The following is a 27,214-nucleotide window of genomic DNA, read 5'->3' as shown; positions in this document are numbered from 1 at the left end:
TCCCAGCCGTAAGCCTGTTCTACATCTTTCCTCACCAAACTTCACATTTGTTATGTCTTTTTACTGAACCTGTTGCTTTCTCTCACTGAAGATCTGAGTGGCTGTGATCTGAATGGTTGTTCATAGTCTCAATAACATCCTACTTTCAAATTTCCTTTTCTATACAAATTAGGCCAATACATTTGAATTCAGATAAACTTAACCAGGACGAGGTCACAATAAAGTCAGGCTCTTTGCCAGAATAGAACAAGAATGCCTTAGCCTTGTTCTTATGTGTCCATGTTCCCCTATGAAACCAGGCCTCAACAGTCCAAATTTTTCACTGCTTTTTGATCTTTCAAAGTTCCTACCAGGTAAGCTCTACTAACAACATTTTAGAGTTTTTTAGCCCAAAGTTCAAACTTGTTCACATTCTTCCCACAACCAGTTCCAAAGACTTATGAAGTTCATGATAAAGTTTACTAAAGGAACAGCCCCAAATCTTGGTATAAACATTGTATTAGTTTTTTTTTTCCCCCCCCTGCTGTAGGGATTAAAAACACCCTGATGTCATGGTTAGTTTTCATTGCAAAGTTGACATGAACCTAGAGTCACCTGGGAAGTCACCAGGAAACCTCAGTTGAGAAACAGCCAAGATCAAATTGTTCCCTAACCATAACCATGATAGGTTCTCTTGATTAATTGAAAGTAAATCGCAATGACAAACACTATACCAATAGAAAAGTAGTAGAATGAGTGAGTCTTTTTTTTTCTTGTCATTTTTTTATTATTTTTTACAATTTGTTCACTTTGTATTCTAGTTGTAGACCCCTCCCTCATCTCCTCCTAGTCCCACCCTTCCTCCCTCTTCCTCCCCTATGCCTCTCCCCTAGTCCACTGATAGCGCAGGTCCTCCTCCCTATTGTTTGACCCTAACCTTATCAGGTCTCATCAGGACTGTCTAGATGGTCTTCCTCTGTAGCCACTAGGGAGAGTCTTAACAGTTACTGTTTCTTGGCAGAAAAACATGCTTTTTTTGTTATTGTTGTTCACTGAAAACCATTTAAAATTGGCAAGTTATAATAAAAATATTCAACTCGGGGCTGGAGAGATGGCTCAGTGGTTAAGAATGTTACTTCTCTTCTGAAGGTCCTGAGTCCAATTCCCAGCGCCCGAATGGCAGTTCACCGCCATCTCTAATAGGATACATTTCCCTCTTCTGGCATGTAGGCGTACATGCAGACCCAACACCCAAATACATAAATAAATAAATCTTAAAAAAATATTATTTCCTCAAGACATAAAAATGTTATTTTTATCTTATTAGCATTTTACTGAGTAGTATTTCCCAGCCAACAAAAAAATAACTTTTAAAAAGTTTTCAAAATATTTATTTCCAATATCAGACTTTTTTAAATAAAGAAATAAACGAACTAGTTTTGATGGAATTAGGCATAATTATATAATAAAATCAACAGTTACAAGGGTTAAATTGAACAGAAGATGGAAAACAAATGACAGGTTATGACTCAACTTACTTTTCCATATTTTAAACTATTTTTTGTTTTTTAATCTGAATTCAGTATATATTTTAGAAGTGTAGAGAGATATCACACTATGCCTCGTGTATTATATTACAGCTTAATTCTGAAACTTTTCAATGAAGAAACATAAAAGCACTGGCTTTCCCATTTATATAGTCTCATCGTGTAGCCTTCAGGTCTTCATCTTCTTCTTTCCTTAGTCCCCACCACACTGCTGATTTTTGTTCCTACTCACAGCCTTCAAAAAACATGTAATCCTATACAGAAACAAAAACACAGAAACAGTTTTAAGGAGACAAATAATGACCTATTCTCAGAAACAGAAAGTTAAGGGCATTTAATGCCCGATGCTATAATGTCATTCAAGATGAATTAAATGTGATGATTAAATGTTGAAAAGTCTATAAATAAGCTCAACCCTCCCCTTCTGAATACAACAGCAATTAGATTCTATAGTTCTATTTTTACTTTGTGTCTGTACAAGTTTAATTAATCCCCTCATATCTTTTCTAAATATTTCTTTCTCATATTTCCCTTGAAATCTTTCTTTTTTAAGTTTAAAATTTTTCTTTTATCAATGATTTAATGCCTACATATGACTATTTTGTCTATATGTGTGTGTGTGTGTGTGTGTGCGTGCGCACGCGCATGTGGTGCCCATGGAGGGCAAAAGATGGTATTGGATCCCCAGGAACTGGATTTGCAGTTGGCATAGACTGTGAATTGCCGTGTGGACAGTGGGAGTCAAACCCAGATCCTCTGGAAAAGCAGCCAGTGGTCATAAGCTCCTGCCCACTCCTTAACTTTTTCTAGTTTCTTTCTAATGATGTAAGAGGAGACTGACTCTATAGACTTGGGATTGATGCAGCCTTCTCATTCAGAGTGAAATGTCCATCAAGCTTTCTGTTTTATTGTTGGAAATTCTCTTCCAAACCTGCCTACTGATTCGGATATCACATCCTTCTATAACCAATAAATCCCATGGAAATATTTATTTCCCATTTCTTATGTTTTTATTCCCCTGACAGCAATAACTCAGGTCTTTTGCTGATCACTTACATACTATAATGTTTATGGTACCTTTTCAATCCATTTCTCATAGTTCACTTAATAGTTCTCTCCAAACTTGTATTCACAAGCATTTTATTCTACCTAGCTTTGAACCAAGCCATACCCAGTTTTAAATAACTTTGTATTTAAAAAAAAGTTTCCTGATGTTTAAAAGGTTCTGAAAAAACATTTTCTTTAAATTGACACAAAAATGTTAATTTTTGTATTTATGGAATATGTTTCAATATGTGTAGTATAAGTACTCTATCTGCATGTACACTTGCATGCCAGATGAGGGCATCAGATTCCAATATAGATGGTTGCTGGGAACTGAATTCAGGAACTCTGGAAAAGCAGACAGTGCTCTTAGCCACTGAGCCATCTCTCCAGCCCCCTAAATTTACTTTTTAAGTGTAAAGAATACTTACTCAAAACACAAACACTCTCTTCTCTTTCCATAAAATGTTGGTTTTATCCTTTTTACAAAAAGAAAAGCATAACTCAAAGACTAGCAGTGTGTGAACTGCTCCTTTGGCTTCAGTAATGGTGACTAATTTGAGTGATCTGTGTCTATCTGTTTCTCCACCATGCAACCTTTTCCTCCTACCCACATTATTTAAAAGCAAAAAACAAACAAACAAACAAAAACAAACAAACAAACTTGATCACACCAGTTCACATTAAAGAGACACAGATATGGTAATTGTTTTTACTAAGACACCATACCAAATTCTTTACACTATCAAATAGCCAGTCATTGTTCATATTTACTTGAACATCTCATAAATGACTTTTAATATAGTTTTTCTTGAATTGATGTCCAAACATGACCCACAATCGGTATTATGATGACAGCCTTTAAAGCCTCCTGTTTTATTTTTAGCTTCATTTTACTTTCTATTTGCTGAAAGAATACAAACTTTAGGGCTGCACAAGCATTTATTTTATTTTTTTTCAGATTGCATTTACAAATCAATGTTTAAAATATCTCATCTCAAACCTTGCTACATAATGGAACCAGCTGGGAAGTATACAGAGACTAAAAAGCACAGACAAATTTTCAAAAAGTTTAATTTAGTTGATTTGGGTATAATCTGGTTAGGGTGAGTTCGATGTCTCCTAGGTATTTCTATTGTGTAGCTGAGGCTGAGGACTGCTGTTTTCTTCTAAGTAACATTTATTATTGCCTGCACAATGGAATCTGCTATGGTACTATAAAAATACTGACCAGGAATTTCTGATTTATTTGAACTGCCCAGATACCTAGAAATATGAATGTGTAAATATGAATGTTAAATGCCTGGATATATAACATTATTGAAATTTATAGTTATCTATTAGATAAATTTAATGTCTGAACATCTACATTTCAATCAGACTTTTTGTACTTAAATAGAGATTCAACACTTGCCCCAAATCTGTGCTTCTATGGAAAGACAAGAAACTGAAAAATAAAGTTTGTTTTGTCTTCTGACAAGGTAGAAATTCCACAGAGAGAAAGCAGTCGTCAGGGTCTATTTTCAGGATTAAATGCAATTTAACAAGCTATTAACAAAGTGGAAATGTCATGTAAAACCTGTTAGGGATACACAGTTTTCTCAATCATTATGAAACAATTCTAATGAGGACTAGAAGGAAGAGACTTACCAGGAGGAAACAGGCCCCGAGTGACACAGCCTTCATCTTCACGTCAAGATCTAGCGGGAACTGGATCCCAAAGTTATCTGAATCCGTGAAAGCCTCCTTCATACATCCAGACCACTGCTTGGTAATCTTGCCAATTCTGGGCACCTCATCAAGAGACTTGATCTACATATGAAAATGCAATCATAAGGATTAGTGGAATGGGTATGGCAAACCTGCTTTCAAAGATGGGATAAAATCAGACAAATATTTTATTAAAAATAAGTTCAAAATGTTTTTCTTATTAAATTTCTAGAGGCTATTGGGAAGATGATAAATGAAACTCCTGTTAGGCTATCTGCTTTTAGAAGGTTAGTTTTCATTGGCTGACAGCCTAAACGTGGCAGAGGCTCATTGTCACCTAGGGAGTAGAGTACTGTGGATGAGAGGCATGAAATGCAAAAGCCCAGAAAGATCTAAAGATCAGCTAGTGAGTGGAAAGAACCAACAAGAAGCTTCATGGAAGGCTGCCAGATGGGATAAAAGTTGATAATTAGTGGGGTATAAAGAATACAAGAAGAAAGGCATGTAAAAACATTCTGATTTGGGGGCTCCGTGGGAGGAAAGCCCAGGGCTGTTATACAGTAGAACAGATTGGACCCAAGCTAAAGCCACTCCATAGAGGGCACATGGATGCTCACTGAAGTAGGAACACATAGGCTTGTATGCAACGAGAAGGAGGTGTGCACTTTCCAAACCTGCAAAGGACACCAAATGTAGGAATAGCTCCCTTTAGAGCCCTTGCCCCAGACAGGACCCACCAAGTAGACATAGGACATTAGAGGTATTCACACCTCGATGTGGCTGGAGGAGTGCACCTTAAATGTACTGCAGTCTGCCTCTAACATGAAAACTCACAGATTATTGCTCCGAGAATAGTGCTTGCATCCCACGCAAAGGATAGGCCTAGTGCACTTTCTGTTTCCTTCGAATTAGGTTTTGACGTGTGTCTAACTTGACAAAAGCATGTGGCAGAGCCCTTGAGTGCTCACCATGGGCTAACTGGCTTGGCCTGGATGTGAGCAGATGGGAGGTCATGTGTGGTCCATGGTAGAACCATCTACATGGGCTTCCACTGATGCACAGAAACTCAGCTGGCCTAAAGGCCATGATGCAAACACAGTGCTGTCTGTTTGACGGCATAAACCATCACAGTTGTGCTAGATATGACATTGTGATAAGCTGGTCGTAAACAACATCCTCTTTTGTAATATCTTACTATTTTATGTGCAATAGCTGTCATTTAAGATTTTATAGTCAGTCAGTCATAAATAAATAAACCTTCATAAGTTTTTGAAGTGTGAAAGATATTATGAAAGCGAAGTGGCAATTTTCCAACATCACAAACCCAATACCACACAGATAAACACATGATTACTTATCTTTTTTTTTTTTTTTTTTTACAAAGCAAAGTTAAAATTAACTCAATTATTTCAGATGTAATTTTATGGGGGTGAAGATCAGAAATATGAACTGTAAACTACACTCAAGAGTAACCAAAGTAAGAGGATTTTTAGCTAAATTTAAGAAATGTGTGTGTGTGTGTCTGTGTGTGTGGGTGTGTAAACCTGTACAACTTGATGAAAGTGAACAACTTGGCTGTTTTCCTTTTTCTCCTTCCACCCCGTTCATTAGTCCTGTGGATAGAACTCTGATCCTCAGGCATGGTTACAAGCAAGCCTTTGGCTGCTAAGCCACCTATCCAGACCCCAGGTAGGATTTTAAACAGGGCATCTGAACCAGAAAACTTCATCTCCAAGTTAACGACACAGCATATCAATAATTGTAATTGCTCTGCTCGGAGTCCTCATGTTATTGTTAGTGACTCATACAAGTATTTCCCATTTTTTAGAACATGAACACTGTTATCATGGCTCCTACAGGAAATGGAACAAGAGGGCGTTTCTTAGTTCTGTCAAAGAGAAGACCTGGATAGCATCATTCTAAATAAGCAATAGGGGTGTAACCCACTCAAGGCTATCTGAAGCCATCAGTACAAACAGATGGCACAACTAAACTGAAAATCATTAAGAGTAACATGAAACTCCAGCTTTTTTTTTTTTTTAATATTAATTAAGCCCATATCAGCAAAATTTTCCTTAGTATTGTTCTTACAGCCGGGATAGAATGTGAATAGACTGTAATAAATAATAAATAAGCAAAAAAAAAAAAAAAAGTTTTTAAACCTCCCCATCTTTAAATACTTGTCAGTAAAAGTAGAGCAGCGGGGCTACCTAGACCATTTGTTGTTGAAATCTTATAATGTCAGACATATTCAAATTCCAATGGCTTAATTTACTGCAAGGGTTTATCAGTGACCAGAGGAGCAGAACTGTGCTTTATGCAAGGGCTACATGTGCTAAGACCCTTGCCTACAGATGCAAATGGCACTGCATTCTGTGTATATGAAATCAAGTCTTATTAATGTACTTTGGGTTCAGAGTTTATTTGATGAATCTGGGAACTGAACTGTTAAAAAAAACCCATTAGTAAAACATAAAAAATATGATAATACTCTATGATGAAAGTTATGAGAACGGGTTGTCTCCCTCAAAGGATCTTCCTGTCTATCCTTTCTTTGATGAGGTGAATCAAACAGTGGCAGGTAATGAGACGAAGTGAGATAAAGGCTGCACAGGTCATGTGTCTGCTTTAGGCTATGGTGAAAGGGCTGTTTGATCACTGCAGTGAGAGAGCACACGGGCAGGCCTCCTGACTTACCCCCAAGGGGTTTCGGTGAGGGACACTGAGGAGGGTGTGCAGGAAGATGACTCACATCCAGGCAGGATGGAGCACAACCAGGGGTTAGTTCACACGACTGGGAATAGGGTGTAATTTACAACCTAACCCCTGTTTATTTCAGGAATCTTCTATTTCAGATTTCCAAGCCACGGTTCACTCTGGGTAATGGAAAAGTTGGAAAATGAAACACCAGAGAAGAGAAAAGATGTGGCTTCTGTACTCACCATACAGAAACCATCACTACACCAGTGGAGTTTTGATAGGGATTCCTAATAACAAAATTTGTGGACTTGCCCAAGAGCTGATGAGGTTTACAATGCAGAATAAGAGCAGAAAGAAGAAGAGCCCAAGAATTACTCCAAGTTTCTTGGTTACTGTTAAGTATAAAATAAATAATACCGTGTTAACAAAAGAGTCTCTCTCTCGTTCTCTCTCTCTGTGTGTCTATACATGTTTACATGTGTGTATTTATGCACTTATGTTTGTGCATGGGTGGGCATGGTATGTATGACGTGATGGGTATGATGGAGGCCAGAGGTCAAAGTTACATGCCTTTTATCACTCTCCATCCTGTTATTTGAGACCAGGTTGCTCCTGCCTGAGCCTGGCTGCTTCCTATAGACGTAGACTGGCTGGCCAGAAAGCCCTAGGCAGCCTCACTCCCCCACACCCTGGAATTTGGCATATCTTCACGCTAGGGTTTTTCTATCGGTGTCACGATAAAAATTCAGGTGCTCATATTTGCACAGCAAACAATCCAGCCATGCAACCAAATCACTAGCAAAACATACAGAATTTTAATAATGCTGGACATTTTTTCTTTTCCTTCTTATTTGTTTGTTTGATTTGACCTATTTCTATGACACTGAGGATACTCTGTACTACCCTTTAATAGAGTAATAACCTGTGCTCTGAATAATTAAATGGTCATTAGTTAGATGGGCACGCATCAGCTCACACTATTTAAGTAATGCATTAATAACATCTTATAGAAACATACTCTCTCCAAGTCAAGAAAACATATCCTGTGGGGATTGATATTCCTTACCTCAAAGTCAATATCTGAACAGCAGGTACATGCAACACAAGGGCCAACAATTTTTAGAACATCCTCCTTCCTTTCATTTTGAAGGGTGAGCTTTGGCAGACACGGATGCCAGGTCTGAATCACATAACCTATCGGCACACCAGGAGGAGCTTGGATCTCTATCTACAAAAGCAAGAGTGCACATTGAATGTAAGCATAGCCATACAGTCCAGGCTTAATGCGTGCTGGAAAACTCTTGTGGAACTTCTTCTCAAGCTGCTATGGGAACTCCACACTGACCTCCTGCAGGCAGCAGGGGAAGCAACAGCTACTGCATCTCAGGGGTCTCTCCAGAGTCATGACTTCTCGGCCCAGGTTATCCAGGATCCTCATGGTGAAAGGTCTGGCTGCTTCACAGCAGTTTCGAGTGCAACAGTCAGTATCTTCCACGGCAACATAAACCATCTGCCCGAGGCTGTTCTTGATTTCAAATTTATTATTTGTTTCAAAACCTGTTAAGACTGAAAACATACAGGGAAATCGCATTCACCACTTTGTTAGGGATAGTGACTCTCTCCTAAGGTAGTAGTGGGTTGCTGTGCATGATACCACCAGAATCAGCAGGAGATGGGAGGCAAGCAGTGCTGAGGTGATCTGCACTCAGGAAATGGCAGTGAGAAAGGAGAAAGACTAGTCAGTTAGGAAGGAACAGCCATATGTGAGACTTCCTAAGTGAACACGCTGAACCTTCACCTCCATGGACTCTGCCACAAGGGGACTCAAGTGTCCATGGCATACAATTGATGAGGAGGAACATGGGGCTAGGCATGAGGATAAATGTTCTGTCATCCTATCTAGCAAAACATACCTTTAAGGGCTTACACGGTGATTGTTATGTTTATAGTCCATGGATATTTTAACCAATACATATACACACAAATATATACATACATATATATATATATATATACACACTATATGCAATCAATAGTTGGAGGAATATATACATATACATGTGTATATATGTGTATGTATGTATATATATATATATACATATACATATATATATGTATATATACACATACACCTTTCCACACCATTTGACCTAAAGCAATAAAAGGAATTTCTTTTGAAAAAAAAAACAAATTGTGAAAAATAGAACAGGACATTAGGCCAGGGAATCCATATTTAGCTTAGAAGAAGATATTTCACAGTAGGGAGGGGGCTTTTGACAAGAGGTGAAGTATTTAACAGGATGTGAACTTGAATTCACCTCCTGTCTATGACCAAGAGCATTCTAAATGACCTTTCCCATCACGTCATGGGTAAACAGAATAAAGCTAAGTGTTAACACCCAGAGATCTTCAAACCATGGCCCTTACCATATTTACCCTCATTTTGCAATCCTCTTTTTTTAAAGCCAAGACAAAATAAATACCCTTCCTTGTCTATAAACTTCTGAGACTCGAGTCTCAGGTTGTTAGAAGTCTGCCAAAATCTTGATTATTTGAAATCTGCAGCAGCCCACTCTGCCATCTATGTGAAGGACTACTGGTCATCCAGAGGTGTGCTTTATCATCCTGAACTCACTAAAGTGCCTTTTGTGGGGCTGACACAGTCCCTGAGCTCTGCCCTCATGGGACACCTTTCCCTCAGCATTCAACTGTCATTCAGTCAGCTGATTTTGAGCGGCACTTATCCAATCTACTGCCATTTTAGTAGCTTAACCTCAGAAATCCTGAGTTACTCCTCCTTACTATCAAATAAAAACATTTAATCCTCCTTACTATCAAATAAAAACAAACCAATTGCATGCTTTAATCTTTTGTTTATTGAGAGTGTATTTGCATTTGCTTGTGTATGCCTGGGCCTCTGTTTAAGTGTGTAGTCACATGTTCACAAGGCTAGCACAGGGTACACAGGCTCACAGGGGTGCTACCCTTGAGAACATACGTGAAGGTCACAGTCTGGCATTAGAGCCCCACATATGTTGGTTTCCACCTTTTTGTTTTTTAAATTTTTTTTTTTTTTTAAATGGAAGCCCGCCCTTTTGGCTATTCTGGCTGGCCAATGAGTCCTTAGGATCTTCATGCCTCTGTCTGCGACTCCAGGTGTTCTCTGGTAGATATGAGGGATCTAAAAACAGGTCCTCAAGCTTCCACATCTAACATTTTCCCAATGAGCCAACCCTCAGTCATAAGTTCAGATCATATCAAGCCTCGTTAATTTTCATTTCCTTCATAGTATTTATAATATCAAAAATTAGATGTTAAGTTCTGAGGAAGAAGAATAAGAATTTTCTGATACATGTCAACATACTTCGTATTAATGCTAATAGATTTGAAACTTACCTTGTTTGTTGTGAATATATATATATAGTGAATATATATAGAGAGAAAGTGACTATATATATATATATATATATATATATATATATAGTCACAAATACATTGAGACTTAAAACTCTAAAAAGAGATGGGTTACATTACATAATACATAACATCTGCCACTTATTTTGCAAAGAATAAATATCATATGTAATAAAACATTTTTAAAACCAGAAAAAAATTATAAAGACATAGTGAGTTCCATTTCAGAGAAATTAGTTGAGAAAATTAAGAGTTCTGAGAATATCTAATAATTTATATTATAAAAATGTACTTAAGTGATGCATGTATTTTTTTAAAAAAATCTATGATTTTGTAACACTTATGCTCTAATTTCTACCAGTGAGAAAGAATTTGGCAAAGTGGTGAGGTTATTTCTAGATTCCAGTCAAGTTTTCATAATGTCCGAGCACCTAGACGAGGACACTGGTGCTCAGCCTCTCCGACACCACAGGGCCTTGCCCTTCAGTGGGGAATCCACAGCCCACGGTGTGCAGACTCCATAGGCTTCCTCTGCACTGTCAGCAGAAGCTGAGGGTACTGACAAGGACTGTGTAAAACGTCCCTGTCCCACCATGGACCATTCCCTCTGGGAGCCAAGCCATTGCCATTGCCTGAGGCTCTGGCCACACACAGGAAGAGAGTAGCTCAGAGGCAAAAGTCGGGAAGGGCTGCGTGCACAGAGGAAGGGAGTTCAGCTGACTGTTTCCGTTCTAACGTAGTGAGAGCTCAGCGGAACACACGTCCAGCACAGGAAGCTTTGGCTCCTAGTTCTCGGAAACAGACAGGAGATAATATCTGAAAGTTCTATGTTGTGAAGAGAGGCATCTGTGACCTCATAGAGGAACCTCCCAGAGGACAGTGCTGTAAGAGGGACCACTGACAGGCCTGAACTGCTTCTATTCCTACAAGTACCGTCATCACAACCGATACGTACCTTCCAGTAGTTCAACTTGCTGGTGAACCAGAATCTGATCAATCTGTTACAGAAAAAAAAAGGATAACATGTGCTTAAAAATCAGTTATCAATCCTTAATATTATTAACATTCCGTATTTTGCATTACTTTTTGTATACCATTAAATTTTATATGTTATGGGGGAGCATTTATTTAAAGATGTATTTCTTTCTATGGGTATGAATGTTTTGCCTACATCTAAGTAAATAAGTAAGTAAGTGTGCTACTTGTAATGCAGTACTTACAGAGGCTACAAGTAGGAGACAGATTCATGAGAATTGGAGTTAAAGAAGGCTGTAAGTGGCCATGTGTGTTGGGACTCCAAACTGGGTCCTCTGCAAGAACAGAAACTGTTCTTAATTCCTGGGCCATTTCTCCAGATGCAGCACTAGTTTTGCTTAAAGGGTTCATTTCAAAATGAGTCTTTACCTCATATAAAGTTGATTTATAATGGAATCCCCATAACATTACAAATCAATGTTCTCTCCAGAAGACAAGATTGATTGATTGATAACTTACTTATCCATTTAAGTAATTTTTATAGGATGCTATCACTTATTGTAAGTGATAACTTTCCTTAATATTTTACTTGCCCAGATTACACTATATTCTAGGTTATTTAAAAAAAAAGATTAAAAGTTTTCTTTCTTCTTCTATCTGAATGTTCTGCTAAGTTCAATCAGTGCTGCCCAAGTGTGCAGAGGTGTGGGGCTAACAGTGGCCACACCCTCCCTCTTCTGGCTTCAGTGGAGGAGTCTTGCCTGGATTCACCCTCTCCAGGCCTTTTCAGGTAAGCACCGCTGCTGTAAGTTCAGGAGCTCAGCAGCCGATTCACACCCAGAAGACAGCATTCCATTGCACCCATCCTTATTCTCCTACATGCCCTCTGCCTCCTCTGGACCCTGAGGCTTGATTGGTGTGTTGATAATGATGTCCTCTTTAGGGATGGACATTTACAATGGCTGTTGTTTGAGTGCCTAGGGGACATGTTGGGGCTGTATGTACCAGACAAGCTGGAGATGGCTTGGATAGCACAGGCTCCTCATGGAAGCACCTCACAGCCCTCCTTTTATCTCACTGATTTTTCACACAGAGTTATTATTAAACTTCATGTTGTTAAAACTCATTATCACTGAATTTAGTAGGTCAACAAAACCCACACTTTCTTCTGTCCCTGGAGGCATTTATAATACTGGAGTCAAAGCAGCCTTATAGTCTATAAAATTATATGCATGAAAAAAACTACTCTGTTAGGCATCACTTAATGATAATAACTAATTCATTTTTTTACACTGTTTTTTTTTTTTTTCCTCAAATTTCAAGGATCTGGGTCAGTCTTGGAGTAAAAAGTGTTTCTGCTCAGTACCAAAGTCCACATTTCAAAAGTAAATCACAATGACTGACTGTTCCTTGGTTTTTGAGCTCGAACAAAGCAGTTAACATCTTTTGACACTAGTTTCCACTTCTGAAAAGAAAAAAAAAAAATGGTGATAATTACCTTGCCCCCTCACCATAGATTTTCTCTAAGGATTGTACTAGGGACAATGAATAGAATAATGTTTAATTGGTCCTGCTGTTGGCTGTTATCACAGGCTGAATTCACAGGAATAGAAAACACAATTATCTCACACATTGAGAGTTTGCTTAAAAGGTGAACTTCATCCAGGGGAATTATGAGTAACCAGAAGGCATGTCATGTTTTAGTGAATTAATCATTTGTTGTTGAAGCAAATTAGAAGTAGAAATACTGTTTTTCTTTGGTGAGTTGACTTACCTGATTTAAGTATTCTAGCCCAGGCGGGCAGTTCAGAAGAGGTGGAGGTGCTGGCATCCATTGGGTATTTACAAGAACTATAGGCTGGTTATTTTTATTATGAAACTGTGTTGCATAATAACCTTCACAGCCAGCTGGTGAGACCGTGTAGCCAGCCTGAGGTCCCGGATAACCAGAATGGGAAACCTGATAGTTAGTCTGGACTGTGGAGCGTCCAGTATGTTCTGGAGGTCCTGAAATAGGAGCAAGAATAACAATGTGTAACTTCACAGAGAAAAGGTATCAGCGGTTCATAGAGAATAATCCTAGACATCTACTAAGTGTCTCTGCTCAGACGGTCTGTGTCTGTGATATTCAAGACTTCTCAATGCAGTGTCTGTGATTTTTACCTGCTTCTAATTAAAAGGGATGAAGAATGCACAGCCATGTTTATTGTTATATTATTCACAATTGCCAAGATGTGGAATCATCATAGATACCTACCAACAGAGGAATTAAGGAAATGTTATACACACACACACATATAGACATAGCTATAGATATGAATTTAGATATAGATATGTTGATATGGATATGGATACAGATATATACATAGATATGAATTATGGATATAAATAATGGAGGCTTATTCAGCCGTAAAGCAGCATGAAATCATTTGGAAGAAGCTGTATGAAACAAGACATCATCATCTGAGACAAAAGCCAGCTGCACAAAGGCAAATGCCTCCATTTTCTATCTTTTGTAGAACCTAAATTTAAGAAACATATATGTGTGTATGCATGTTTATGAGTGTGTCCTTTAATGAATTCTGTTACTATGCTACACTTAAGTTTTTCTAAGATGCTCACTCTAAGTGTTGAATCTGAGTGTTACATTGTACTGTGTTCCATTCCTGTCGCCAAGTGCAGTGAACAATCATGTGGCACCTGTCACACATGCTCACAGGTATAAGGCATAAGCTTATTACCTTATAAGGTATAAGCTATATTATAAAGTATAATATATAAGGTATAAGCTTATTAACGTTTCCCTCTATTCTACTGCTCAGCTACCTCTTACATTTTTACCTCTTACAGCGTTTACTTTTTTTGTAAATCAAAATATTTTCCAAATAACATATGGTTGCTAAATTATGAAATTTAACTATCTTGACACCCAATGGAGTTTTTTCAGGTTTGTTTTATTTTTTTTGTCATAAACAGACCTAGAAATTCATTCTGTGGAATATGCAGCAAAATGATGCATTTTATTATGATGTTTTCACACATGTATATAACTTCCTTTGAATTTTTTAATCTCCCAACAAAATGAATATGTATAAATGAAATGAGAATAAAACAAAACAAAAATCTCTAGGCAGTCCGTCAATCCACGTAAATAATGGGATTGAACTAGAATGAACTAGACTGTCTTTGCATGTATTCCAAGGCACTGTAAAGGTAGTAAGATAATGTTCGCGGCTGAATGATGCCGCGAAATGTTCTGGGCCCTTGATGTTTAATGGCAACCCTGGGTTCTATCCACTAGTTCTGAGTAGTGCCCTTCTCTCCAGTTTTAGTAAATAAATACTGTTCTAAATCTTCCCAAATATCTTCAGGAAGCAGCAGGCAAAACCCAGTCTTAGGTGACATGTGTAGGTCTAGGAGACACTACGTGGAGGCATTCTAGGATTACCACACCCGTACCCCGCCCCAAGACCTTTTTAACTTGAATAGCTGGATCAGGGCCTTCATTTTTTTTTGGTCTAACATTCAGTGTTTCTCTCTGTTACTCTGGGTCATAGTGATTTTCTATCTGACTATTGGGTTTTTAAAGGATTTTTTAAAAATCTGAGCTGTGATAAATGAACTGTATTGTGTTCTCATTTTTGTAGCTTCTAATTTTGTACCCCCTGACTCTGTGTGTGTGAGAGAGAGACAATGACATACTTGCATATCATATCCTTTGCTCCCAATTCATCTGTCACTACCCACCCTCTTCCCACTAGTTCTAACTAGTCCCTAGAATATCTGAGTATACTTTTGCACATCTTTTATAGTAGGGTTTCTTAAATCTAGAGTCTACATACAAAAATAATAAAAATAGGTGTATCTGTCTTCAGGAGTCTGACTTTCTCTCTCTCTCTCTCTCTCTCTCTGTGTGTGTGTGTGTGTCTGTGTGTGTGTATGTGTGTGTGTATGTGTGTGTGTGTCTGTTTTGTTTGTTTTTTGATACTCTTTTGTGAGATGGTCTTACTGTATTGCCCTGACTGCCAGGTCTTTTTAACTTGCTGTGTGGGTCAAATTGGCACCAAACTCAGAGATCTGCCTGTCTCTGAATCCCAAACCTGGACTGTATCTCTAAATACAGTGTTGTCTAATTTCATCCACAGTCTACAAATGACATAATTTCACTTTTCTTTCTGACAGAATAAGATTGTGTGTGTGTGTGTGTGTGTGGAGGGGGGTGTTCCATTCATCTGTTGATAAGTATCTAAACTGACTCCATATTTTGGATATTACAAATAGTATAGAAAGAACCGTGGGTAAATGCTTGTGTCATGCTAACTTAGATTCCTTTAGAATGGCACATGGTAGTTCCACTTTTAATTTTTGGAAAGATCTCCAATACTAATTTTCTTATTAGCAGCATTAATTAACCAGCAGAACATAAGTCCCCATCCCAACTCATACCATATATTGCTGCTCTTTGAAGTGAACCATTTAGAATGGGGTGACATGAAATTTGATGTAGTTTTAATTTTCATTTCTCTAATGACTAGGGACTACTGAATTCAAATAAGCAAGCTGTAACACTTGCAATTTATAACTTCCATAGCAAGTAAGATTTACAGAGGTTAAATATATGACAGGTGCTGTTGTAGGAATCAGAGACGTACAGACAACCTCTAGTTCACTTAAACACAGCGAAATTTCATACTAATGTGACAGAAAGAGTTATGAGAGATATGACAGTATATGAGTCAGTTACTTTACATAGATTATATTTATGCTGATAATTAAGACAGGGGAGTGGAAGTACTTCATGAGATAGTCTGTAAGAAATGTTCCATATAGAAAGAGAATGTCAAAACCATGACTGCACATGAATTTGGCCTGACTGTTAAAGAGGGGGACGTCTTTCATGACAACTAGGAATGGCTAAGTAAGACAATAGGAAACAGTTCACCTGGTTCCTTACTAAAGAGCTGGTGTGTTATTCCAGCATACACCAGCAGATATGGAGGAGTTTAAGGAGAGTAGCACAGCCATATATATCCACTGGAAACAAAGTCATAAAGCACATTTCCAGCAAAGCTGAGCCGAATGCTGCAACCACTGTCATTCTATCTTTCACTTTTGTAATTTAGTCTCAGAGTGTTGCATTCTTGGGGACTTTCTGCATTGTGACTCATCTTATGTCTTTTTTTTATGGCTTAGCCTTTTTTTTTTAGGAGCGTTCTAAACATTACTTTATCTGGCCCTATTTGGAAGTCTTCCTCATGCCCTGGAGATCATTAAGCACAGGTAAGCACACAGCTAGATGAGGCCACTACTCCAGGAGTCTTCTTGGGGTATCCGCCCCTAAACAACTCAAACAGTATAATTGGTGCTGGGTAAACAGACAATGGACAGCTCTGACTGGCCAGAAGAATAGGTTACAGATTCAAGGCCTCCTTTTACCATATGCTTAGAACTCTCTGAAAAGGAAGTTTAAAGATAGGGAGTCGTACAGAGTGTACCCCTGGAAAAATAGAGGTCAGTAAATAAGACAGATTGACTAAAGTAAAACGTTTCCTACTTAATAGTGTAGATATAGTATAAGGGGTTAGGTATTAATATTTGTGATTCATAAAAAGAGTGGTTCAGAGTGGTTCAGATATTTTCTGTTTATCTAGTGTGCTTTCAAACTGCAAATACTGCCAGCCTAAAAGCAGGCTGACATATTCTTTAGATTCTTTAAATTGGAATTAGAGGGGTGATAATAGAAGTAAAACCTGTCCTGTTTGTATTTTCTAATTGTGACTGAACTTGTAACCTTGGATGTGTAATGAAAAATCAAACACATAATCTGTACGTCTTGGGTGATCACTAATGTGTCTTTGTTCTGTGAAACCTGGATAAATAAAGACGCGCCTGGTTGGCTAGGGCAAGTCAGAGCTGCAGAAGCAGTCTGATTGCTAGTCATAGCTGTGAGGGTCCCCTGACCACCCTGCCTGACTCACTCCTTCCTCCTCCCTCCCCCAAACTCCCTTTCCTCACACCCCGGCTCACAGACTCCTTATCTCCTCTCTTGGGCAGAGGAAGACCCAAGATAGGAGAATATATTCCATGACACCAGGCAGCTACGGAGCAGAAAATGCAGAGTTTGAAGCCTCATCCAAACTCTCTGTACCTTAAATTTTCCAGTGTAAGGGAGATGGTAATTGTGCAGTGGTCTGGTTAAAGGTTCTAGAAAGACTGTTTGGACAGAAAATCCAATGTTCGGTACGTATGAACAGCGCATACCTGAAATCACTACTGTACTGCTTAAAATACTAATCCTATGAAATGTCAAAGAATTAAACAATTACCCCATCTCATTGCGTAGGGAACAATGCCAAGAAATTTGTATATACAAGTTCAATACAAATACCGTTCTTTTCCCCAAAATAGTTTTGATTGTTTTGGGTTGAATCAGCAGACACGGGCACAAAACATTGTTTCTTAGATCCTAAGAGAATTCTTAGATTAACCAGCCTAACTGAGGGAAGTCCTCACTTAGGACAATGCATGTGGCACAAATACCTTTAAATTTTAAGTCATCATCACTTTCACACATTGTTATCTGAAGATGTACACTGTATACAGTCTTGGACTTTAGAAACCAAAACAAGCTACTTTTTCAACTAAACTGCAAGCCTGAGAGTGACTGAATTTAACATGTATGCCTAGTTTAAATTACCTATAAGGTTAATTAAAATGTTCTATGGTTGCCTGGGTTAAATTAGGGACATGCTAGGAATTCTTGAAGTTCTTTATCTATAAGAATTCAGAACAGACGCTCTCATCCCAGGCCCTATATTAGAACCACTTGGCTATTCGGATATTACCAGTCATTGTTTAGAGGTGTGATTTAATTTCCCTGGGAAGATTCTGTGTATTACTATTTTTAAGTGAAAATTAATGACAGCCATGGCTGAGAACTGCTGCCTTAGAGCTCTGGAGCCTAGCCAGCTCATATTCCTTTAATTGCAAACATCTGGATAAGATCTGGGACCCATAGGGAGTTTCCCAAGACAATTACACAGGCCATTCAACATCCAAGCCAATCTGTTTACTCAGAAAAGAAAACAAAGCACATGTACCCTTCTGCCCACTGGAACACCTTTGATATTAATCCCCAGGGTACTCTCAGAGGATCTAAATAGTCTGCTACTGGTAAATCTGGGCACACCATCAACACTGGCATTTACAAAGGTCCAGTAATGCTGACCATCACATTTGGTTGTCTAGATCTCTGAAACAGTCTACTCTTTGAAAAGATAAATGAACATCCTATTATTATGATATCTGACTAACTTCCTCTTCTTATGACAAAAGAGTAGGCAGCATTCATGAGGGAGGTTTCTATGGGGTAGTGACATTTCTGTTGTACTCAGCCTATAGTTTTAAGTTTCTTTTATTTTTCACTGGTTACAGTTAATTCCAAATACTTCATGGCTCAAAAACACCCACAGTTAGATCTTTGAAATACTTTCACAGGAAGCAATTTTCAGGACAGGTGAACGGCCAATAAAAACACTTTACTTACTATCTGTATCAAGATTTAATTTATTTTCAACCGTATATTTCATAAATAAATATAAACTCATGGACTACTAAAATACAGGCATAGTCGCCACCTTTTTCATCATCTCTCAGGAACATCAACTGTTTAGTGTTATTTTTTTTTTCCTTCTTCCACAAGTACGTTACCTTGCAATGCTGCTGGTGGATATTGAGGGACATATCCTGATGGCAAATGTGTTCCTGGGTAACGAGCCTCCATTTGGATGTCTGCAATTCAGGGAGAGGTACATGGCATATCAGCTTAAATGGGATGTGCATCAGGAACAGTGTGCACAGTGCCAGGACCAAGTGCAGTGCTGAAATGAAGCATGCAAGGTAAACACAACACACTGAGTTGTGCCTGTGAAAGGGCCAAGATGGAACAGAATCCTGTCTGCAGCAACTCCTCTTCTAGGTAGCTTGAGGTAGTGCTGAACACGCAAAAGAAAGGTATTCTAAGCGCTACCATTTCATTTTCAGGCTCCACTTAATCTCATGGAAAAACTAAGTTCAGGGTTCCAGGCCCTACGAGAACTGGGGACTTCCCAATAGCTGAACAACGTCAGTTGTAAGGAAACAGTTGTCTGAATGCTGCCATCTCAGGGACAGCTAGTAAGGAGACAATTGTATGAAACCAGCCATTTCAAGGACAACTTCTCCATCTTTCTGGCAAGAGCAACTAAGTTCATGTCCTCATGCCTGAGACCCTACTCCTATCCTGACTGATGGAAACTCCCTTGCTCAACCCCTTATGTCAAAATGTGATTGGACAATGCTGCAGCTAACCCCGCTCTCACTCACTTTATGAAACTTTACGGTTTCATCCTTTAACTATGCTGTACGGCAGCCCTTCAGGGTTGTAATTCAGCTCCCGACTGTGTTTTGCAGCCCTGAACTGTTAATCAGCTGTGGCTTGATTGTAATAAATTTTCGTCACCTGCATTACCTGGTGTTTGATTTACAATGAACTTAAGTAAACCCCACAACAGCCGCTCAGTTACTGGGGCTGAATTCCAGGGAAACGAACATGCTTCCATTTGTGACTTTAGAACAAAGATAATTTTAAAAGCACATACACATAGATAAGACATTTAGCAGGAAACACTAAAACTCTCTGTATGTGGTGATGGGACTGGTAAAAGTGTGGATTGTTTTTTAATAAACTACTTTCATTAATTCTTTGAGAATTTCACACATGTATTTTTGTTAGATTCACTCCAGTTCCTGCCTTAACTCTTCCCAGGAGAGTACAAATTGGAGTCAATGGTTTATTAAACTAAGAATTAAGTGTCTGTAATCACTGCTTTCAGAATTTTAGGGTTTTGATGCCTCTACTGTTAAAGAGTATTTGTTGCTTGTTCAAGTTCTGCTACCAATAGCCCCATTGGGGTATAAATAACTGCCTGTAATTCCAGCTCCAGTGGATCTGACACCCTCTTTTGGCCTCTGGTGCAACCGAACACATGTGTAAATACACATACAGTCACACACACATACATGCATATAAACAAGAAAACAAAGTAAATACTCCAGCATATCGCCATTTTCATGCTTGTTCTGGATCTGCACTACTGAATTGTACAAAGTTTCTAAATTATAACTGACTGATTTCTAAACACTGCACCAGCCAGTTATAATCAACTAACATATTAGAATGTTATCTTCTATATTATGGCTGGAACCATCTTAATATATGCACAAATGTTTCAACCTATTGCTTCTTCATAGTCATGTCTTTCTAGCGGGTCGTTTACCCATCTCAAGTTGTCAATAAATATGTGGTGAACGTCTTCCTGTGCTACTATCGGTCACACTCTGGGTGACGACGTTCTGTCATTACAGACATTAGGATCTAGTAGACATTATACTTACTTATTGAATAGAGAAGAAAACAGGGCCTGGAGAGATGGCTCAGAAGTTAAGAGCACTAGCTACACTTCCAGAGGACCCTCATTCAATTCCCAGCAACCATAGAGCAGCTCACAACTATCTATAAATCCAATTCTAGAGGATTTGATACCCTTACATAGACATACACATAGGCCAAACACCAACAGACATGAAATGAAAAGAACAAAACATAGAAGGATACATTTTGACTTTTAAACTGGTATTTTTGGCATGTAACACTTTTTGGACCTTTAAAGATCACTCAGCTCTCTTATTTATTATGTATGGATTCTATAGGAAAAAAAAACCACACAAAACAAGTCAGGCAGTGACAGCATATGTCTTTAATCCCAGAATTTAGGAGGTAAAGGCAGGTGAATCTGAGTTTGAGGCCAGCCTGTTCTACAGAGTGAATTCCAGAACATCCAGGGCTACACAGAGAAACCCTGTCTCGAAAAACCAAGACAAACCAACAAACCAACCAAAATAAAAAATGAAACCACAAAAGAAAGAATAAAGGATAAAACACTGTAGCAGAAAACAGGTAAACAGATTTAACAGGGAGAATACTGAAACCACTTTCCTTATGTGCCCATGATTTAAATGGGCACAGAACAGGCCCTTCTGTTAACACATCACCACCAGACTGATCGGTCCAAACAAGATGCCCCGGAACTACACATTTCAGACTCGTGAGCTGGTGTTCTTCAGCCATCTCATCGAGCCAGTCAAAGCTTTGTGTTTGACTCTCTTCCTGCTCTGCATTTTTCAAAAAGACTAGGAAATTGGTGGCTGGCCCATGACAATCAACAATTTTCTGAAAGCTTTGGGATGAGTGCAGTGAACCGAGGTAGAAATAGGTAGTAATAGGTAGTGCCCCCTCTGAATGTGACATATTTATCCTGTCTGTAAAGTGTTAATCTTCCCCAAATTTTTTATGAGATGGCTTTCTTTATTGATAATGCTTAACTAGTGAAGGTTTTGTAAACTTCAACAAAAAATTTTAACAGCAATTTTAAAGATTACTGCCTGTTAGTTTCAGCTTGCCTCCATGCCAGAAAAGTACCAAAGTGTATCTAAACGTAAATTATCAGTGGCTTTTATGAGGAGAGATATAGAACACTTTTCCTTGTTTTATATTAAAATTTTTAATTAAGTTAACAGTTGGATTAGGATTATAATTTTTGGATTATAGATCTGTATCTATGAGATGAAAATATTTCTGTTCTAGTTTTAAAAACCGTTTCATCTTACATCTTAGCTATGTTAAATTGAGAAGTCTAGAGCAAGCTGGAAACTTAGGACATGCTCTGGGGAGGGTGGGAATCCGTAAACACATGCTGTGTCAGGTGGATCTTACAGAGTTGCTGGTCTAGGCCTTAAACACTCCAAATGAGAATAAGCAGTGTTTACTTTTCCAAGGCAAGGATCACACACTCTTTGCACAGGATAGACTCTAAAATGTTCATTTGTTCACATTCCTCTTTTCCTTCTTCCTTTACTGTCACATTTCTATGAGTCTTAACAGATAAGATAGTGAGGAGGAGCACATACTACAAAAAGGCTGAAGAAAAAAGTCTGAGTGTCTTCACTGTACTATGGACTTTAGATGCAGCAATAATAGGACATCACAAGCATTAAATGGTATGCTGGGAGCTGTGGCTCAAAGGGTTAGCTGCTTTTGTAAATGTACCTGTACTTGTGCCAATTAAAATAAGCAACTCTGTGACTGATGACCAAAGCCAGCGACTCAGACAACGCTTTCTTTCTATGCTATTATATTATTTCCTGTGTGCTATTACAATGATCTTTTGGTTTTCTCAACCCTAATGGATCTTCTCAGGCATGATACTCAGTTTTGAAAGGAATTGGACATATCCCTGGCTTAATTAATTGGTTAATAATTTATATATCACCATTGTGAAATAACTCTTATGCAAGAAAAGAATTACAAAGAGACGTTAGGAAGAACTCTTCATGATGTGTTTCTGAAGTTTCTGGTAGCATTATCCTGTGTTCCAAGCCATGATTTTAGGTACAATCTGATGATCACACACATCTTCTGAATTATGGGAGATGTTTGGGGGTAAGCTGAGCCTCCGTTCTGTTGAAAATCGTAAGGCCAAACTCATGTTCTGAGCTGTCTGATAATTACTGCACTCTCCCAGCAAGGAGAGGGAGAATGGTGTAGGGATGCTTCATAGTTTATGCTTTAGTAAAAACTTTTTAATTTACTCTCCAGAATTCGGAAAATCCTCTTACAGCTCTCAGAAAGTATTTTTGGAATATCATAAAACTGTTATGATAAGTAAAACAAAACAAAAATTTAGTTCTGAGTTACTTAATGAGGAATTACTAGTTAAGTGTCTAAGAACAAATTTCTCATTACAAGTCATTCAACATACAAAATAAGCCAGTTTACATGATTAGGGCCCCAAATTTGTAACCTGTGTTACAGGTTAGTTTGCAATATTCTTCTGTTCTAGAGGCCATCCCAGAATTCTAAGTCTCTAATGTCCTACCAATAAGTTAGACTTCTCAGTCTTACTATATTGTGGAAAAGAGAAGTAGAGACTGAAGCAAAAATAATGAAAATATGTTGCAAATCAAATAATGTTCATGCATTTCTGGCAATTCTGTGGATACATTCTATGCATTTGAAAGATTAACATCTAAAAGAACTGTGGTTTGGGTGGTTGTTCTATGGAGCCAGAATAGTTGTATTTGAACACACGTAGGCTAGAAAAACACCAGTGAGCTGTTGGGGACACAGTGCAAGCCAGAAGTGCTGTAGTGGAGAGAGCTGGCTAAATGCAATGTATTCTTTGAAACTGTAAGACTTTTTATCAAATTCTAGGCTTAAGGGGGGGGGGGGGAATAAAGCAAACATGCTTAGAAACAATTAGGAACTGGATATTAGAGAATTTTATTCATAAACTTTGAATGTAGATTATATATCAGCCAAGACAAATGGGCCTTCTAAGTTTCAGAAAACCCATTAAAAAAAAAAAAAAAAAAAAACAAGCTAAAAAAGAGACAAGAGAAACAAGAACTGATTTAGCTGTTTTCATTTGATTATACCTGTAAACATTTTCTGGACAAGCCTGTGCTCCCTCACTCTTTGGAATTGTTTCTTTCCCTCCACACAAATGAAACAACTAAACCCATCAGGTAAAAGTAGTTACTTAATACCATGTAGCTCACTAGTCACCCGGATTAAGATGATTAATGGTTCATATCCTGTGCACTCATGTCCTTATTTCACAGCAGAAAATCAACAAACCAAACAAACTAAACTGAAGGAAATTTCTTAGCAACTGCCATTAAGATGCCTTTCATATAAGGGACAGAAAAGCCTTTCATTTTCAATCTACTGTCCTGGCCATGCAGGTTTTCCTAAGGTAGGAAGTATTTTAAATACTTAATAAAACAAAATTCAGAAAGTAAAAATAATCGTTAGGTTTAATTACATAGACTTTCAAACTGAGTGATATATAATATAAGCTGTAGAGAATGGGCACACACACATATTCATACAAACATTTCCTATTCAAGTATTTAAATATTTGACATAATGAAAGTCAACTGTCACTCAGTCCTCTAATAACTTATACTAGTTAATGTAAAATCAAATTAACTCTTTAAGTCTTGTACTAGTTGCACAATTTCTGAGACTAGCTGCAGGAGAACACATGAAGAAAGAGCTCACGGTCCACAGACCCGAAGCAAGGGAGAGGGTCACACTCAGGCAGCCTGAGTGAGTAATAGGGAGCAAACCCACTCTGCCTTCTACCTGCTCTGTCTTTTCTGTGCATCTGCCATTCTAGAATGCCCAGAATAGTCTGGGCTCCAGTTAATATTTACCCTTCACTAGCTAGCAGGCTTTGTGACTTGTTCCTCTAAAACCTCTCCGTGTTGGCCTTGATGAAGGGCTGCACTGAACTGTGAAACAGTGTTATTAAGTTGAACTGGGGCCTCCTGTGATCTTTTCAGACAGGATGTGATGCAGAAGGCTAGGCAGGAGAAAAATGAGTAGGAAGAGAGCCATCCGCAGCCATCGACTACTTCCCAGGCATGATTCACTATGTATGAACATCCACGTCTTCGCATTCTGTATCCCAAATGCCTGAAAACACCCTGTCCAAATGGTATAGCCTTTGGTCAGGGGAATGAGGCAAAAGCAGTCACCAGACCATAATTGATATATTACAAAAAAAAAAAAAAAAAAAGTTTAATAAAATAGGCTGCAAGAGAGACAGAAGCAAGGAGATTCTCAGATACAATGACCCTCCTGAGTGGCAACGGGTGTCCAAAACAGGTAGGAACAATTGCTTGGTCTCAACTCATGTGCTCCACGCGTTACAGTCCACATACGGACAGACATGTGGGCACCCCATTGTCTTGCTAAACAATACTTTTTCTAGAACTATCCTCCTTTGCAGGTGAGATGTCTGGACCATTAGAAGTTAATCTCTTAACATTTGGGTGAGACCTCACAAGACTCTCGGTCCAGCTACTAATAGTCAACATCTGATTATTCTGATGCGTGTGGGGGGGTGGGATTGTGGAATTTGGCCTTTTTGTCTCTATAGGTAACATTCTTTACAAAAGTAAACTGTAGGTGCCTCCTGCAGGGGGACAAGGCTGCTGATTACCCCCCCCCCCCCCCCCATAAAACAGAAAATCCTGTTTACAACCTAAAGACCAGCCTGAAAATGAAAGACAAAGGACACATCTAAAGGCAAGATCTGGACTCCAAGAAATAACTGTCTCCTTGTTAAAAAGGTGCAGGAAAACAACCCTCAACTCCTTCCCTGCCTTGATGGGCAAACCTGACCGAGCTACACTTTACCTGGGCAGGCAGAATCTGGCGCGTGCGCCCACCTCCGCCCTCTCAGATTCCCTTTCCCAGGGTCTCTGTGCTTCCTGGGTCGCTGGAGAGCCGCAGATCCTCTTGAGACAGACAGGGCAGCTGGCTTACCGTTCTTACGCGGCTCCACGTGAGCCGAGTTCCTGGGATCGTGGCCCCAACAGTGACTCCGCTCTCCAGACCGCTCTGCGAAAGGCACAGGTGCTAGAGTCCGCTAAAGTTAGCGAGAAAAGCACCCCGAAGTGACTTTGGAGCAGTCGCCAGGGCGTTAGGTTTTGTTTCCAGAGTTTTGCGTTTTACACAGAAAAACATTTCCTCCCCCCCCCCCCCCCCCCGCCCCCGGAAAGGCACGCCCCTGCACCTTAATTGAACCCAACCAAGCTGCAGGCGGCCCTCACCTGATCCTGACAGAGGCTCAAGGGTAAGATAGAAATGATTTGAGCTGTGCATCCTTCTGGGAACTCTTACCGGAATTTCCTTGGCTCTGACCTCCACTACATTCTTCAGACGCTGGGACTGATTTACAAACAAGATTCAGAAATGCTTGCCCTTCCTCCCCCTCTTTTTGTTTAGATTTGAGTTTTATTTTTATTTTTTGTTTTGTTTGGGGTTGGGAGAGTCTGAGCATATTTCCCAGTAGTCTTAAGATTTCTAACTTCTACAGAGTACCGGCAGAAGCCAGCATGACCAGCCAATATTATTTTTCTTTTTTCTTTTTTGTCATAACCATGGGACGGCTGTTGTTCACATTCTGGTGAATAGGCCTCTGAGTTGGAGTCTCGCATGATCTGTTATGGTCTGGGATCACTCAAAGATTCACCACGACCATGAATAAATTTTAATAAGAAAAGTCTTTATTAAATACTGGCATCAGATACTCATGGCGCCAAAACTGCAACAGAGAGCTTCCCGGATGCGGCATCTAGTCCTTCTGGCCGAGTCTAACCTTAACAGTCTTGAATAGCAGTCTAGTCATTGCAGAAATCGCTGAGCCGGGTAAGCAAGTTTGGCAGCAGTTAGTCTTAGCATTGGGTCTCAAATCCGGGACAAGAGGCCGAGGTGCCATTAAGATATCAAAGCCATTGCAGGCTGCCAGGTTCTCCCTCAGTCCCTATCTGTTAGGGGGTACGATGATATACTCTGTCCCCTACCCTAAACTTCTCCAGCCCAGGAGATGGGCTGCCCTTCCCCAACTGCTCTTCCCCACTGATCCAACCATTTTCTTTTTGTCTATCCTTTCCTCTCTTGGGCAGTCTCTTCTCTCAGGCCGACCCACTTGGTTGGCAGCCAGCCCCTCTTCTTCCCCCTCTCCCCTCGACTCACGGCCCTGCTTACTCTGGACTTTCCCAGATAACCCTGTCTATGCTTTTTGATCTCTCAACCGTAGTTAGGTCTAAACTTTAAATGTAATTGTTAATCATCACAGACCTTATTTTCGAAGTTCATTTTCTTAGTGCACAAAGTAATTATGGGCTGTTTCCCCTGTCTCCCTTCCCTGTCCCACACAAAATGATTGCATAAT

General features: G+C 39.1%; 1 protein-coding gene across 1 annotated transcript; it reads right to left on the bottom strand.

The window, feature by feature from the left end:
• Nucleotides 1-846: 846 nt before the first annotated feature.
• Nucleotides 847-25,986, bottom strand: LOC129693031 (phospholipid scramblase 2). The gene is made up of 8 exons (XM_055629583.1): nt 25,804-25,986; nt 19,080-19,160; nt 13,144-13,376; nt 11,350-11,392; nt 8,326-8,546; nt 8,047-8,208; nt 4,221-4,382; nt 847-1,780 (listed from the first exon to the last, which is right to left on the bottom strand). Exons 2-8 carry the CDS (start codon nt 19,150-19,152, stop codon nt 1,751-1,753), a joined length of 924 nt encoding a protein of 307 aa, XP_055485558.1. The 5' UTR covers nt 19,153-19,160; nt 25,804-25,986; the 3' UTR covers nt 847-1,750.
• Between the last annotated feature and the right edge of the window lie 1,228 nt (nt 25,987-27,214).

The sequence above is a fragment of the Psammomys obesus genome, unplaced genomic scaffold (genome assembly GCF_907164565.1).
Source record: "Psammomys obesus unplaced genomic scaffold, mPsaObe1.curated_primary_1811, whole genome shotgun sequence".
Classification (NCBI taxonomy): domain Eukaryota; kingdom Metazoa; phylum Chordata; class Mammalia; order Rodentia; family Muridae; genus Psammomys; species Psammomys obesus.
The sequence above is the reverse complement of the archived record's forward strand: the minus strand, read 5'-3'. Positions and strand labels throughout refer to the sequence as shown.